At 66.9% G+C, this 12,821-nt stretch overlaps 1 protein-coding gene across 1 annotated transcript in view; it reads left to right on the forward strand.

The window, feature by feature from the left end:
* The window catches only part of HUWE1 (HECT, UBA and WWE domain containing E3 ubiquitin protein ligase 1), a 91,422-nt gene that overhangs the window by 71,764 nt on the left and 6,837 nt on the right, over positions 1–12,821 (forward strand). The window contains exons 65-76 of the mRNA XM_082300275.1: positions 478–1,045; positions 2,155–2,785; positions 3,301–3,407; positions 4,551–4,707; positions 5,343–5,475; positions 6,094–6,296; positions 6,381–6,463; positions 7,591–7,678; positions 8,904–9,065; positions 10,450–10,695; positions 12,025–12,142; positions 12,232–12,372. Coding sequence (XP_082156401.1) covers positions 478–1,045; positions 2,155–2,785; positions 3,301–3,407; positions 4,551–4,707; positions 5,343–5,475; positions 6,094–6,296; positions 6,381–6,463; positions 7,591–7,678; positions 8,904–9,065; positions 10,450–10,695; positions 12,025–12,142; positions 12,232–12,372 — 2,637 coding nt within the window. The remainder of the gene's footprint in view (positions 1–477; positions 1,046–2,154; positions 2,786–3,300; positions 3,408–4,550; positions 4,708–5,342; positions 5,476–6,093; positions 6,297–6,380; positions 6,464–7,590; positions 7,679–8,903; positions 9,066–10,449; positions 10,696–12,024; positions 12,143–12,231; positions 12,373–12,821) is intronic.

A 12,821-nucleotide genomic window follows, 5' to 3' on the forward strand; every position in this document is an offset into this window, starting at 1 on the left:
TTCTGCTCAATTTGGGGTCAGTTTCTGCTCAGTTTGGGGTCAGTCTGAGCTCTCCCCCCAGGCCAGCGGGCAGTAGTGTCAACAGGGCAGTTTGGGGTCAGTTTCTGCTCAGTTTGGGTTTGGTTTCTGCTCAGTTTGGGCTCAGCCCGAGCTCTCCCCCCAGGCCGGCGGGCAGCAGCGTGGACAGGGCAGTTTGGGGTCAGTTTGGGTTTGGTTTCTGCTCAGTTTGGGTTTGGTTTGGGGTCAGTTTCTGCTCAGTTTGGGGTCAGTTTCTGCTCCGTTTGGGGTCAGTTTCTGCTCCCTTTGGGCTCAGCCTGAGCTCTCCCCCCAGGCCAGCGGGCAGCAGCGTGGACAGGGCAGTTTGGGGTCAGTTTGGGTTTGGTTTCTGCTCAGTTTGGGTTTGGTTTGGGGTCAGTTTCTGCTCAGTTTGGGGTCAGTTTCTGCTCCCTTTGGGCTCAGCCCGAGCTCTCCCCCCAGGCCTGCGGGCAGCAGCGTGGACAGCCTGCTGCGGCTGCGCGGGCGGCTGCTGCTGGACCACGAGGCGCTGTCGTGCCTGCTGGTGCTGCTCTTCGTGGACGAGCCCAAGCTGAACACGAGCCGGCTGCACCGCGTCCTGCGCAACCTGTGCTACCACGCGCCCACGCGGGGCTGGGTGGTGCGGAGCCTGCTGTCCATCCTGCAGCGCAGCAGCGAGAGCGAGCTCTGCCTCGAGACCCCCCGCGGGACCCCCGGCCCGGGCGCCGAGGAGCGGCCGAGGAGCGGCCGGGGGGGAGCTCGCGCCGGGCCCGGCTCGGCCGCGGAGCCGCGCGGGCTGGACCTGCTGCACCGCGTGGAGTCCAGGAGCTCGGGGCAGCTGTCCTGGCTCTCCGTGTCCATGGACGCCGCCCTGGGCTGCCGCACCAACATCTTCCAGATCCAGCGCGTGCCCGGCCGCAAGCACACCGAGAAGCACGGGGCGGCCGCCGGCTCCGCCGTCCACATCCACCCCCAGGCCGCTCCCGTGGTGTGCCGGCACGTCCTGGACACGCTCATCCAGCTGGCCAAGGTTGGGGGGGGGGGGGGGTGTCTTTGGGGGGAGCTGGGGGGGTTTGGGAGGCGCTGGAGTGCCTTTTTGGGGGGGGTTGGGGGTCTTTGGGGAAGCTGGGGGGGGTTGGGAGGCGCTGGAGTGCCTTTTTTGGGGGGGTTGGGAGGCGCTGGAGTGCGTTGGGGGGGTTTGGGGGGAACTGGGGGGGTTTGGGAGGCACTGGAGTGTGTTTTTGGGGGGGTTTGGGGGGAACTGGGGGGATTTGGGAGGCACTGGAGTGCGTTTTGGGGGGGTTTGGGGGGAACTGGGGGGATTTAGGAGGTGCTGGAGTGTGTTTTGGGGGGTCTTTGTGGGAGCTGGGGGGGTTTGGGAGGCACTAGAGTGCATTTTTGTGGGGTTTGGGGGGAACTGGGAAGCACTGGAGTGCGTTATGGGGGGGTTTGGGGGGAACTGGGAAGCACTGGAGTGTGTTATGGGGGGGTTTGGGGGTCTTTGGGGGAACTGGGAGGGGTTGGGAGGCACTGGAGTGCGGTTTGGGGGAGTTTGGGGTGCTTTGGGAGAGCTGGGAAACACTGGAGAGCACTCTTGGGTTCCTGGGAGGTTCCTTGAGGGTTTTGGGGGGCACCTGGCACACTGAGGGGTGGTTTGGGGGAAACTGGGGGGGTTTGGGAGGCATTGAAGCACCTTGGGGACTGGTTCGGGGCTCTTTGGGGGAACTGGGGGGCACTGGGATGCATTATGGGGTTCCTGGGAGGTTCTTTGAGGGTTTTGGGGGCCACTGGGACGTTTTGGGGTGCACCAGGGCAGGTTAAGGGTTAAGTTTGGGGTTCCTTGGTGGAGCTGGGGCCTCTGGGGGTCACTGGAACATTCCATGGGGGGGCTGGGGGACCCCCACACCTGGGGGTGCTTTGTGGGGGGAGGGGGCACAACCGGGGACCCCTCCCCATTCTCAGGGTCCCAGCAGCATCACTTGGGGTGTGAGGGGGGGGGGGGGAATCCCCAAAATCTGTGTGGGGCCTGGGGGGGTGACTGAGACCTCCCCAGTGGGGGAGGGGGGGTGGGAAGGGGACTCTGGGGGTGATTTTGGGGTCACTGACGCCCCCTGCCCCAATTGCCCCCTTTTCCCCCAGGTCTTCCCCAGCCACTTCACCCAACAGCGAGGCCGAGACCCCGCGACCGACCCGGAGCGCGACCGCGGCCCCCCCAAATCCGGGGGCAGCCCTTGCCCTCCCCCACCCCCCCAAACCCCACCGGCTCCCCCTCCCCCTCCCCCCCCTTCGGGCGCCCCTTCCCCTGCCCAACCCCCCCAGTCGGGCAGCCTGTCCACCGATTTCTGGGACCTGCTGGTCAAGCTGGACAACATGAACGTGAGCCGCAAGGGCAAGGGCTCGGCGCGGGCGGGGGGCGGCGGGGGGGGCCCCGAGCCCGAGGCGGCCGGGGGGGGCCTGGAGGCGTCGCCGCTGGGGCAGCTGATGAACATGCTGTCGCACGGCGTCATCCGCCGCAGCCCCCTCCTCACCGAGAAGCTGCTGCGCCTCCTGTCCCTCATCTCCATCGCCCTCCCCGAGGGGGGCAAGGCCGGCGAGGGGGGGGCAGCGCCCCAGAACGGAGCCTCCGCCCCCCCCGCGCCCGCCCCGCCCGCTGCGGGGGCCGGAACGGGGACGGGGACGGGGACGGCAGCGCCCGGGAGCCCCCCGGGACAGGGAGGGAACGGCGGCGGCGGCGGCAGCGCGGCCACGGGAGGAGGAGGAGGAACCGCGGGTGAGTGTGGGGATGGGGGGGACAGAGGGGATGGAGGGACAGAGGGACTGGGAGGGACAGAGGGACTGGGGGATAGGGAGGGACAGAGGGGATGGGAGGGACAGGGAGGACAGGGGGACAGAGAGGACGAGGGACAGAGAGATGGGGATAGACAGAGGCAACAGGGAGGACAGAGGGGACGGGTGAAGGGACAGAGGGATGGGGGGGACAGAGGAGATGGGGAGGGGCAGAGGGGTTGGAGAGACAGGGAGGGACAGGGAAGGATAGAGGGACAGGGGGACAGGGAGGGATGGGGACGGGAAGGGACAGAGGGGACGGGGGGACAGGGAGGGATGGAGGGACAGGGGTGGGATGTGGGGTTGGAGACATGGGGACAGAGATGGGGACACAGGGACAGGGACGCAGGCAGGGCACACGACGACGGGCACAGGGAGCAGCCGGGGGCGCCGTGGCCTCGGTGGCACCCCCCGGGCACTGCCACCACCCCAGCGCCGCCGTGTCCCCGCTGTCCCCAGCCCCTGGCAAGAGCTCCAAGTCACCGGCCAAGGTCCCCGAGGGCAGCCCCGACTCGCGGCTGGCGGCCACGGGCCTGACCGAGAGCCAGCTCCAGCTCTCCGTGGAGGTACCGGCGGGGCCGGGGCCGGGCGGGGGGGGGTCCCCAGGTATCCCCAGGTACCCCCAGGATGTCCCCAGGATGTCCCCAGGTGTCCCCAGGTGCCCCCAGGTATTCCCAGGTATCCCCAGGATGCCCCCAGGATGTCCCCAGGTGCCCCCAGATGTCCCCAGCTATCCCCAGGTGTCCTCAGGTGTTCCCAGGATGTTCCCAGGTATCCCCAGGATGTCCCCATGTGTCCCCCAGGTGTCCCCAGGTATCCCCAGGTGTCCCCAGGTATCCCCAGGCTGTCCCCAGATGTCCCCAGGTGTCCCCACAGCATCCCCAGGTACCCCCAGGTATCCCCAGGTACCCCCAGGAGTCCCCAGGATGTCCCCAGGATATCCCCAGGTGTCCCCAGGTGTCCCCAGGATGTCCCCAGGATGTCCCCAGGTATCCCCAGGTGTCCCCAGGTGTCCCCAGGATGTCCCCAGGATGTCCCCAGGATGTCCCCAGGTGTCCCTAGGATGTCCCCAGGTGCCCCCAGGTATTCCCAGGTATTCCCAGGTGCCCCCAGGTGTCCCCAGGATGTCCCCAGGATGTCCCCAGGTGCCCCCAGATGTCCCCAGCTATCCTCAGGTGTCCCCAGGATGTTCCCAGGTATCCCCAGGATGTCCCCACGTGTCCCCCAGGTGCCCCCAGGTGTCCCCAGGTATCCCCAGGATGTTCCCAGGTATCCCCAGGCTGTCCCCAGATGTCCCCAGGTGTCCCCACAGCATCCCCAGGTACCCCCAGGTATCCCCAGGAGTCCCCAGGATGTCCCCAGGTATCCCCAGGATATCCCCAGGATATCCCCAGGTGTCCCCCAGGATGTCCCCAGGTGTCCCCAGGATGTCCCCAGGATGTCCCCAGAATGTCCCCAGGATGTCCCCAGGATGTCCCCAGAATGTCCCCAGGTATCCCCAGGTACACCCAGGATGTCCCCAGGTACTCCCAGAATGTCCCCAGGATGTCCCCAGAATGTCCCCAGGATGTCCCCAGGTATCCCCAGATGTCCCCAGGTATCCCCAGGATGTCCCCAGGTGTCCCCAGGTATCCCCAGGTATCCCCAGGTACCCCAAGGATGTCCCCAGAATGTCCCCAGGTGTCCCCACCGCCCCCGTGCCCCCCCAGGTGCTGACGTCGCACTCGTGCTCGGAGGAGGGGCTGGAGGACGCGGCCAACGTGCTGCTGCAGCTGTCGCGGGGCGACGCGGGGACGCGGGACACGGTGCTGCGGCTGCTGCTCAGCGGGGCCCGGCAGCTGGGGGGGGCCCTGTGCCGCCAGATCGGTGAGGGGGGGTCCTGGGGGGGGCCCTGTGCCGCCAGATCGGTGAGGGGGGGTCCTGGGGGGGGTCCTGGGGGGTCTGATCAGTGAGGGGGGGTCCTGGGGGGGGTCCTGATGGCTATGGGGGGAGTCCTGGGGGGGGTCCTGATGGGTGAGGGGGGATGCTGGGGGGGTCCTGGAGGGATCCTGATCAGTGAGGGGGGTGCTGGGGTGGGGGGCTCTGGATGGGTGAGGGGGGTCCCAGGGGGTCCTGATCTGGGGGGGGGGGTCCTGATGGGTGAGGGGGATCCTGGGGTGGGGGGGTCCGGCTGGATATGGGGGGATCCTGGGGGGGCCCTGTGCCACCAGATCAGTGAGGGGGGGTCCTGGGGGGGTCGGGATGGGTGAGGGGGGGTCCTCAGGTGGGGGGGAGTCTGAATGGGTGAGGGGGGGTCCTGGGGGGTCCCTGATGGGTGAGGGGGGATCCTGAGGTGGGGGGGGTCCGGATGGGTGGGGGGGGTTCCTGGGGGGGCCCTGATGGGTGAGGGGGGGTCCTGGGGGGTCCCTGTGCCACCCGATGGGTGAGGGGGGGTCCCAGGTGGACCAGCCGGGGGTGCCCTGCGGTCAGTGGGGGGTCGCTGACCCCCCTGCCCCCCCCAGGGACGCTGCTGGCCGAGCTCCGCGAGTACAACCTGGAGCAGCAGCGCCGGGCACAGCTCGAGGCCCCCTCCCCCGAGGGGCTCCCCGAGGAGCAGCCCCCGAGCGCCAAACTCAAGGGCAAAATGCAGAGCCGGTGAGTGGCCGGGCACCGCTGACCCCTGCCGGGCACCACTGACCCCTGCCGGGCACCGCTGACCCCTGCCGGGCACCACTGACCCCTCCTGTCCCCTGTGCTGGGCACCACTGACCCCTGCTGGGCACCACTGACCCCTGCCGGGCACCACTGACCCTCCTGTCCTCTGTGCTGGGCACCACTGACCCCTCCTGTCCCCTGTGCTGGGCACCACTGACCCTCCTGTCCCCTGTGCTGGGCACCACTGACCCCTCCTGGGCACCACTGACCCCTCCTGGCCCTGTCCTGGGCACTGCTGACCCCTTCTGGGCACCACTGAGCCCTCCTGTCCCCTGTCCTGAGCACCACTGCCCATCCCCCTTGTCCCCCCACCACTGACCACTGCCCATCCCCCGTTGTTCCCCCCACTGACCACTGCCCATCCCCCCCTGCTGACCACTGCCCATCCCCCATTGTTCCCCCTGCTGACCACTGCCCATTCCCCCCATTCCCCCCTACTGACCACTGCCCATCCCCCTTTTCCCCCCCCTGCTGACCACTCCCCACTCCTTCCCCCCCTCGCTGACCACTGTCCCCCCATCCCCCCTCGCTGACCGCTGTCCCCCCCATCCCCCGCAGCTTCGACACGGCCGAGAGCGTGGTCATCGTGGCGTCGCAGAAGCGGGCGCTGGGCGGCCGGGAGCTGCAGCTGCCCTCCATGTCCGTGCTGACCTCCAAGACGTCCACGCAGCGCTTCTTCCTGCGCGTGCTGCAGGTCATCATCCAGCTGCGCGACGACACGCGCCGGGCGCACCGCAAGGCCAAGCAGCCCGGCCGGCTGGGTAAGGGCCGTCCCGGCCACCCCACCCCCCCACCCGCTTGACCGCTGCCCGCTGCGTGCCCGCCTGACCGCGCTGTGCCCGCAGGCGCCGCGGGGCTGGGGGCGGCCGGCAGCATCCAGGCCGCCGTCCGGCAGCTGGAGGCCGAGGCCGACGCCATCATACAAATGGTACGTGAGGGCCAGAGGGCCCGGAGGCGGCAGCAGGGAGACACGGTTAGCACGGCCGCCTTCCTCCACCCCGCTCCTCCTCCTCCTCCTCCTCCTCCTGCTGCTCTTGCTGCTGCTCCTGACCTTCCTCAGCATCCTCATCTTCCTGCTCCCTTCCTCAGCCCCGTCCCGTGCGCTGCTCCTCATCCTCGTCCTGCCCCTTCCTCCACCCCTGCTCTTCCCCTTTCTCCTGCTCCTGTCCCTCCTCATCATCCTCATCCTCAGCCCCGTCCCGTGCCCTGCTCTTCATCCTCGTCCTGCCCCTTCCTCCACCCCTGCTCTTCCCCTTTCTCCTGTCCCTCTTCATCATCCTCATCCCCCTCCTGCCCCCTCATCAGGCCCCTCATCCTCGTCCTGCCCCTTCCTCCCCCACTGCTCTTCCTCTTCCTCCTGCTCCTGTCCCTCCTCATCCTCATCCCCCTCCCATCCCCTGCTCCTCATCCTTGTCCTGCCCCTTCCTCCCCCACTGCTCTTCCTCTTCCCCCTGCTCCTGTCCCTCCTCATCCCCCTCCTGCCCCCTCCTCAGGCCCCTCATCCTCATCCTGCCCCTTCCTCCACCCCTCCCCTTCCTCGTGCTCCTGCCCCCTCCTCATCCTTCTCATCCTCCCATCCCCTCCTTGTCCTGCTCCCTCCTCGGCATCCCCACCATCCTCATCCTCAGGCCCCTCATCCTCATCCTGCCCCTTCCTCCACCCCTCCTCATCCTCCCAGCCCCTCCTTGTGTTCCCTCCTCCTCATCCTCTTCCTCCCACCCTCCTCCTCATCCTCCTCCTGCTCCCCCCAGCCTTCCTCCCTCCCTGTCCTGCTCATCCCCATCATCATCCTCACCTTCCTCTTCATCATCCTCATCCTCCTCCTCCACCCTCTCTCATCCCCATCCTCATCCTCATCCTCCCCCCTCCCTCCTCCTCTTCCTCCCTATCCCCATCCCCCTCCTGCTTCTCCCCCATCCCCCCGCGGCTCCCAGCCCCCTCCCCCCCCAGTTTCGGGGTCCCCCCGGCTCTCAGCCCGGCCAGGGGGGCCTCGGGAGGGTCTGGGGGATCCCCTGGGGGGGTCCCGGCCCCCTAAAGCCGCCCCGTCCCCCCCAGTCGGAGGCCGGGCCCGCGGACGCCGCCCCCCGGCGCGAGGAGTCGCCCATGGACGTGGACCAGCCCTCGCCCGCCCCGCAGGACGTGGGTGAGAACCCCCCCAGTGCGGCCCAGTACGGCCCAGTCAGCCCCCAGTATGGCCCAGTGCCGCCCAGTCAGCCCCCAGTACAGCCCGGTCACCCCCCAGTACGGCCCAGTGCCGCCCGGTCAGCCCCCAATACAGCCCAGTCAGCCCCCAGTACAGCCCAGTCACCCCCCAGTATGGCCCAGTACCACCCAGTCAGCCCCCAGTACAGCCCAGTGCCACCCGGTCAGCCCCCAGTACAGCCCAGTGCCACCCAGTCAGCCCCCAGTACGGCCCAGTCAGCCCCCAGTATGGCCCAGTACCGCCCAGTCAGCCCCAGTACAGCCCAGTCACCCCCCAGTACTGCCCAGTGCCACCCAATCAGCCCCCAGTACAGCCCAGTCACCCCCCAGTATGGCCCAGTGCCACCCGGTCAGCCCCCAGTACAGCCTAGTCACCCCCCAGTACTGCCCAGTGCCACCCAATCAGCCCCCAGTACAGCCCAGTCACCCCCCAGTATGGCCCAGTACCGCCCAGTCAGCCCCCAGTACAACCCAGTCACCCCCCAGTATGGCCCAGTACTGCCCAGTCAGCCCCCAGTACAGCCCAGTCACCCCCCAATATGGCCCAGTGCCACCCAGTCAGCCCCCAGTACGGCCCAGTCACCCTCCAGTACGGCCCAGTGCTGCCTGGTCACCCCCAGTACAGCCCAATGTCGCCTGGTCATCCCCCAGTATGGCCCAGTCACCCCCAGTGCCGCCCAGTCACCCCCAGTGCCGCCCAGTCAACCCCCAGTGCCGCCCAGTCACCCCCAGTGCCGCCCAGTCACCTCCCAGTGCCACCCAGTCACCCCCCAGTGCTGCCCAGTCACCTCCCAGTACAGCCCAGTCACCCTCCAGTGCCGCCTGATCACCCACCCAGTATGACCCAGTCACCTCCCAGTGCCACCCAGTCACTCCCAGTGCCACCCAGTCACTCCCAGTGCCACCTAGTCACCCCCCAGTGCCATCCAGTCACCTCCCAGTGCGGCCCAGCATGGCCCAGTGCCACCCAATCATCTCCCAGTGCGGCCCAGTACAGCCCAGTCACCCCCCAGTACCACCCAGTGACCTCCAGTCCCACCCCTGGAGCCATCCCCACTCCCCCAGGCCGGTGTGGGGCCATCCCAGTATCACCCTCAGCGGGTGCTACTGGTATGGGAGGGGCTGGGTGGGCTCAGGGGGGTCCTGAGCGTGTCCCCCCCCCCCAGGCCCGGAGGCGGCGCAGGGCGGGGAGCGGGAGCGGGACGGGGACGAGCGGCCCCCGGAGCTGCCGCTGCTGAGCGAGCAGCTGAGCCTGGACGAGCTGTGGGACATGCTGGGCGAGTGCCTCAAGGAGCTCGAGGAGTCGCACGACCAGCACGCCGTGCTCGGTGGGTCAGCCCGGGGCGAGCCGGGACCCCAAAACCACAGGGGGGACCCTAAATGCACATGGGGGGGGCTGGAACTTATAGAGGGACCCTAAATGCACATGGGGGGGGCTGGAACCTATAGAGGGACCCTAAATCTACATGGGGGGAGTGGAACCTATAGAGGGACCCTAAATGCACATGGGGGGAGTGGAACCTATGGAGGGACCCTAAATGCACATGGGGGGGGCTGGAACCTATAGAGGGACCCTAAATCTACATGGGGGGGGCTGGAACCTATGGAGGGACCCTAAATGCACATGGGGGGGGCTGGAACCTATAGAGGGACCCTAAATGCACATGGGGGGGGCTGGAACCTATAGAGGGACCCTAAATGCACATGGGGGGGGCTGGAACCTATAGAGGGACCCTAAATGCACATGGGGGGGGCTGGAACCTATAGAGGGACCCTAAATGCACATGGGGGGAGTGGAACCTATAGAGGGACCCTAAATGCACATGGGGGGAGTGGAACCTATAGAGGGACCCTAAATGCACATGGGGGGGGCTGGAACTTATAGAGGGACCCTAAATGCACATGGGGGGGGCTGGAACCTATAGAGGGACCCTAAATCTACATGGGGGGGGCTGGAACCTATGGAGGGACCCTAAATGCACATGGGGGGGGCTGGAACCTATAGAGGGACCCTAAATGCACATGGGGGGGGCTGGAACCTATAGAGGGACCCTAAATGCACATGGGGGGGGCTGGAACCTATAGAGGGACCCTAAATGCACATGGGGGGGGCTGGAACCTATAGAGGGACCCTAAATGCACATGGGGGGAGCTGGAACTTATAGAGGGACCCTAAATGCACATAGGGGGGGCTGGAACCTATAGAGGGACCCTAAATCCACATGGGGGGGGCTGGAACCTATAGAGGGACCCTAAATGCACATGGGGGGGGCTGGAACCTATAGAGGGACCCTAAATCCACATGGGGGGAGTGGAACCTATAGAGGGACCCTAAATCCACATGGGGGGGGGCTGGAACCTATAGAGGGACCCCACAGCCGACCCTGTGCTGCCCCACTCCTGTCCCACTGACCCCATTCCCACCCCACTGACCCCGTGCTGTCCTCCCACCCCACTCCCACCCCACTGACCCCGTGCTGCCCCACTCCCGCCCCGCTGACCCCGTACTGCCCCACTCCCACCCCACTGACCCCGTGCTGCCCCACTCCCACCCCACTGACCCCGTGCTGCCCCACTCCTGTCCCACTGACCCCACTCCCGCCCCGCTGACCCCGTGCTGCCCCACTCCCACCCCACTGACCCCACTCCCACCCCGCTGACCCCGTGCTGTCCCCCTCCCCACTGCCGCCCCGCTGACCCCGTGTCCCGCAGTGCTGCAGCCGGCGGTCGAGGCGTTTTTCCTGGTTCACGCCACGGAGCGCGAGAGCCGCCCGCCGGTGCGGGACACGCGGGAGAGCCAGCTGGCACACATCAAGGACGAGCCGCCGCCGCTGTCGCCCGCGCCCCTCACCCCCGCCACCCCCTCCGCCCTCGACCCCTTCTTCTCCCGGGAGCCCTCGGCCATGCACATCTCGGCCAGCCTGCCCCCGGACACCCAGAAATTCCTGCGCTTCGCCGGTGAGCGGGGACGGGGTTTGGGGGCACTGGGAAGGGGTTTGGGGGCACTGGGAGGGGGTTTGGGGGCACTGGGAGGGGGTTTGGGGGAGTTTAGGGCGTGGGGAGGGGGTTTGGGAGAACAGGGAGGGGGTTTAGGGCTGTGGGGAGGGGGTTTGGGGGCACTGGGAGGGGGTTTGGGGGAGCTTAGGGCGTGGGGAAGTAGATTTGGAAGAGTGGGGAGGGGGTTTGGGGGATTTGGGAGGGGGCTTGGGGTAAGTTAGGGTGTGGGGAGGGGGATTTGGGAGAACAGGGAAGGGGTTTGGGGGCACTGGGAAGGGGTTGGGGGAGTTTAGGTGTGGGGAGGGGGTTTGGGAGAGCAGGGAGGGGAATTGGGAGTGTGGGGAGGGGGTTTGGGGGCACTGGGAGGGGGTTTAGGGCTGTGGGGAGGGGGTTTGGGGGCACTGGGAGGGGGTTTGGGGGAGCTTAGGGCGTGGGGAAGGGGATTGGGAGAGTGGGGGGGAAGTGGGGAGGGGGTTTGGGGGGCTCGGGGTGTGAGAAAGGGATTTGGGGTCTGGGGGAGAGTTGGGAGGGGGTTCGGGGGGATTTCAGAGGGGGTTTGGGGACGCTGGGAAGGGGTTTGGGGGGAGCCTGGGATGTGGGATGGGAACTGGGGGGAAGTCAGGGGGATTCTGGGGCTGCGGGGGGAGGGTTTGGGGGTGTTCAAGGGGAGCCTGAGGCTTTGGGATCAGATTTGGGGGGGAAACGGGGAATTTAGGGACGAGGCTGGGGCTTTGGAAGAGGATCCGAGGGGGCTCCGGGGCATTGGGGGGGGGCGGGGGCTCTGCAGGGCTTGGGAAGGGTTTTGGGGGAGCCCCAGGGCTTTGAGGAGGGGCAGTTTGGGGATTTCTGGGCTCCTCAGGTTTTGGGGGAGCCCCAAAGGGAGGGGGATTTTGGGGTTTTCTGGGCTCCTCAGGGTTTTGGGGGAGCCCCAAGGGGAGGGGGAGTTTTGGGCTCCTTCAGGGTTTTGGGGAGCCCCAGGACTTCGAGGAGGGGCAATTTTGGGGGATTTCTGGGCTCCTCAGGGTTTTGGGGGAGCCCCAAAGGGAGGGGGATTTTGGGGGACTTTTGGGCTCCTCAGGGTTTTGGGGGAGCCCCAGGACTTTGAGGAGGGGCAATTTGGGGATTTCCGGCCTCCTCAAGACTTGGGGCTCAGCACAAGCCGAGGACGGAGCTCCCAAAGACCCTCGGGGGGGGGGGGGACAAATCTCCCTTCCTGGAGGGCATTTCAGGGGGGGGAACCCCTCTATTATTTCGGGACACCCCCAAAACCCCTTTTCCCCCCCTCCTCAGAGACTCACAGGACGGTGCTGAACCAGATCCTGCGCCAGTCCACCACCCACCTGGCCGACGGCCCCTTCGCCGTGCTCGTCGACTACATCCGCGTGCTGGACTTCGACGTCAAGCGCAAGTGCGTGGGCTGGCGTTTGGGGTGGGCGTTTTTGGGGTGCTCTCAGAGGGTCCCACAGCCGCTGACCCCACTTTTCTCCCTCTGCCCAGGTACTTCAGGCAGGAGCTGGAGCGCCTGGACGAGGGGCTGCGCAAGGAGGACATGGCCGTGCACGTCCGGCGCGACCACGTCTTCGAGGACTCGTACCGGGAGCTGCACCGCAAGTCCCCCGAGGAGATGAAGAATCGCCTGTGAGACCCCTGGGGACACCCTAAAAGAGCCCAAAATACCCTCCTAGAGCACCCCAAAATAGAGCCAGGGACATCCCAGATCTCCAGGGATGCCCAAAACATCCCCAAAATACCCCTGGGACACCCAAAATGCCCTCCTAGGGCAGCCCAAAATAGAGCCAGGGACATCCCAGACCTCCAGGGATGCCCAAAATATCCCCAAAATACCCCTGGGACACCCAAAATGCCCTCCTAGGGCAGCCCAAAATAGAGCCAGGGACATCCCAGATCTCCAGGGATGCCCAAAACATCCCCACAGGGCAGCCCAAAATACACCCAGGGACACCCAAAATACCCCCCAGGATACTCCAAACATCCCCCAAGACACCCAAAACCCCCAGGGACACCCCAAAATACCCCTCGGATGCCCAAAACATCCCCACAGGGCACCCCAAAATACAGCCAGGGAC

This window comes from Coloeus monedula, assembly GCF_965178545.1.
Source record: "Coloeus monedula genome assembly, chromosome: 39".
NCBI classification, from domain to species: Eukaryota; Metazoa; Chordata; class Aves; order Passeriformes; family Corvidae; genus Coloeus; species Coloeus monedula.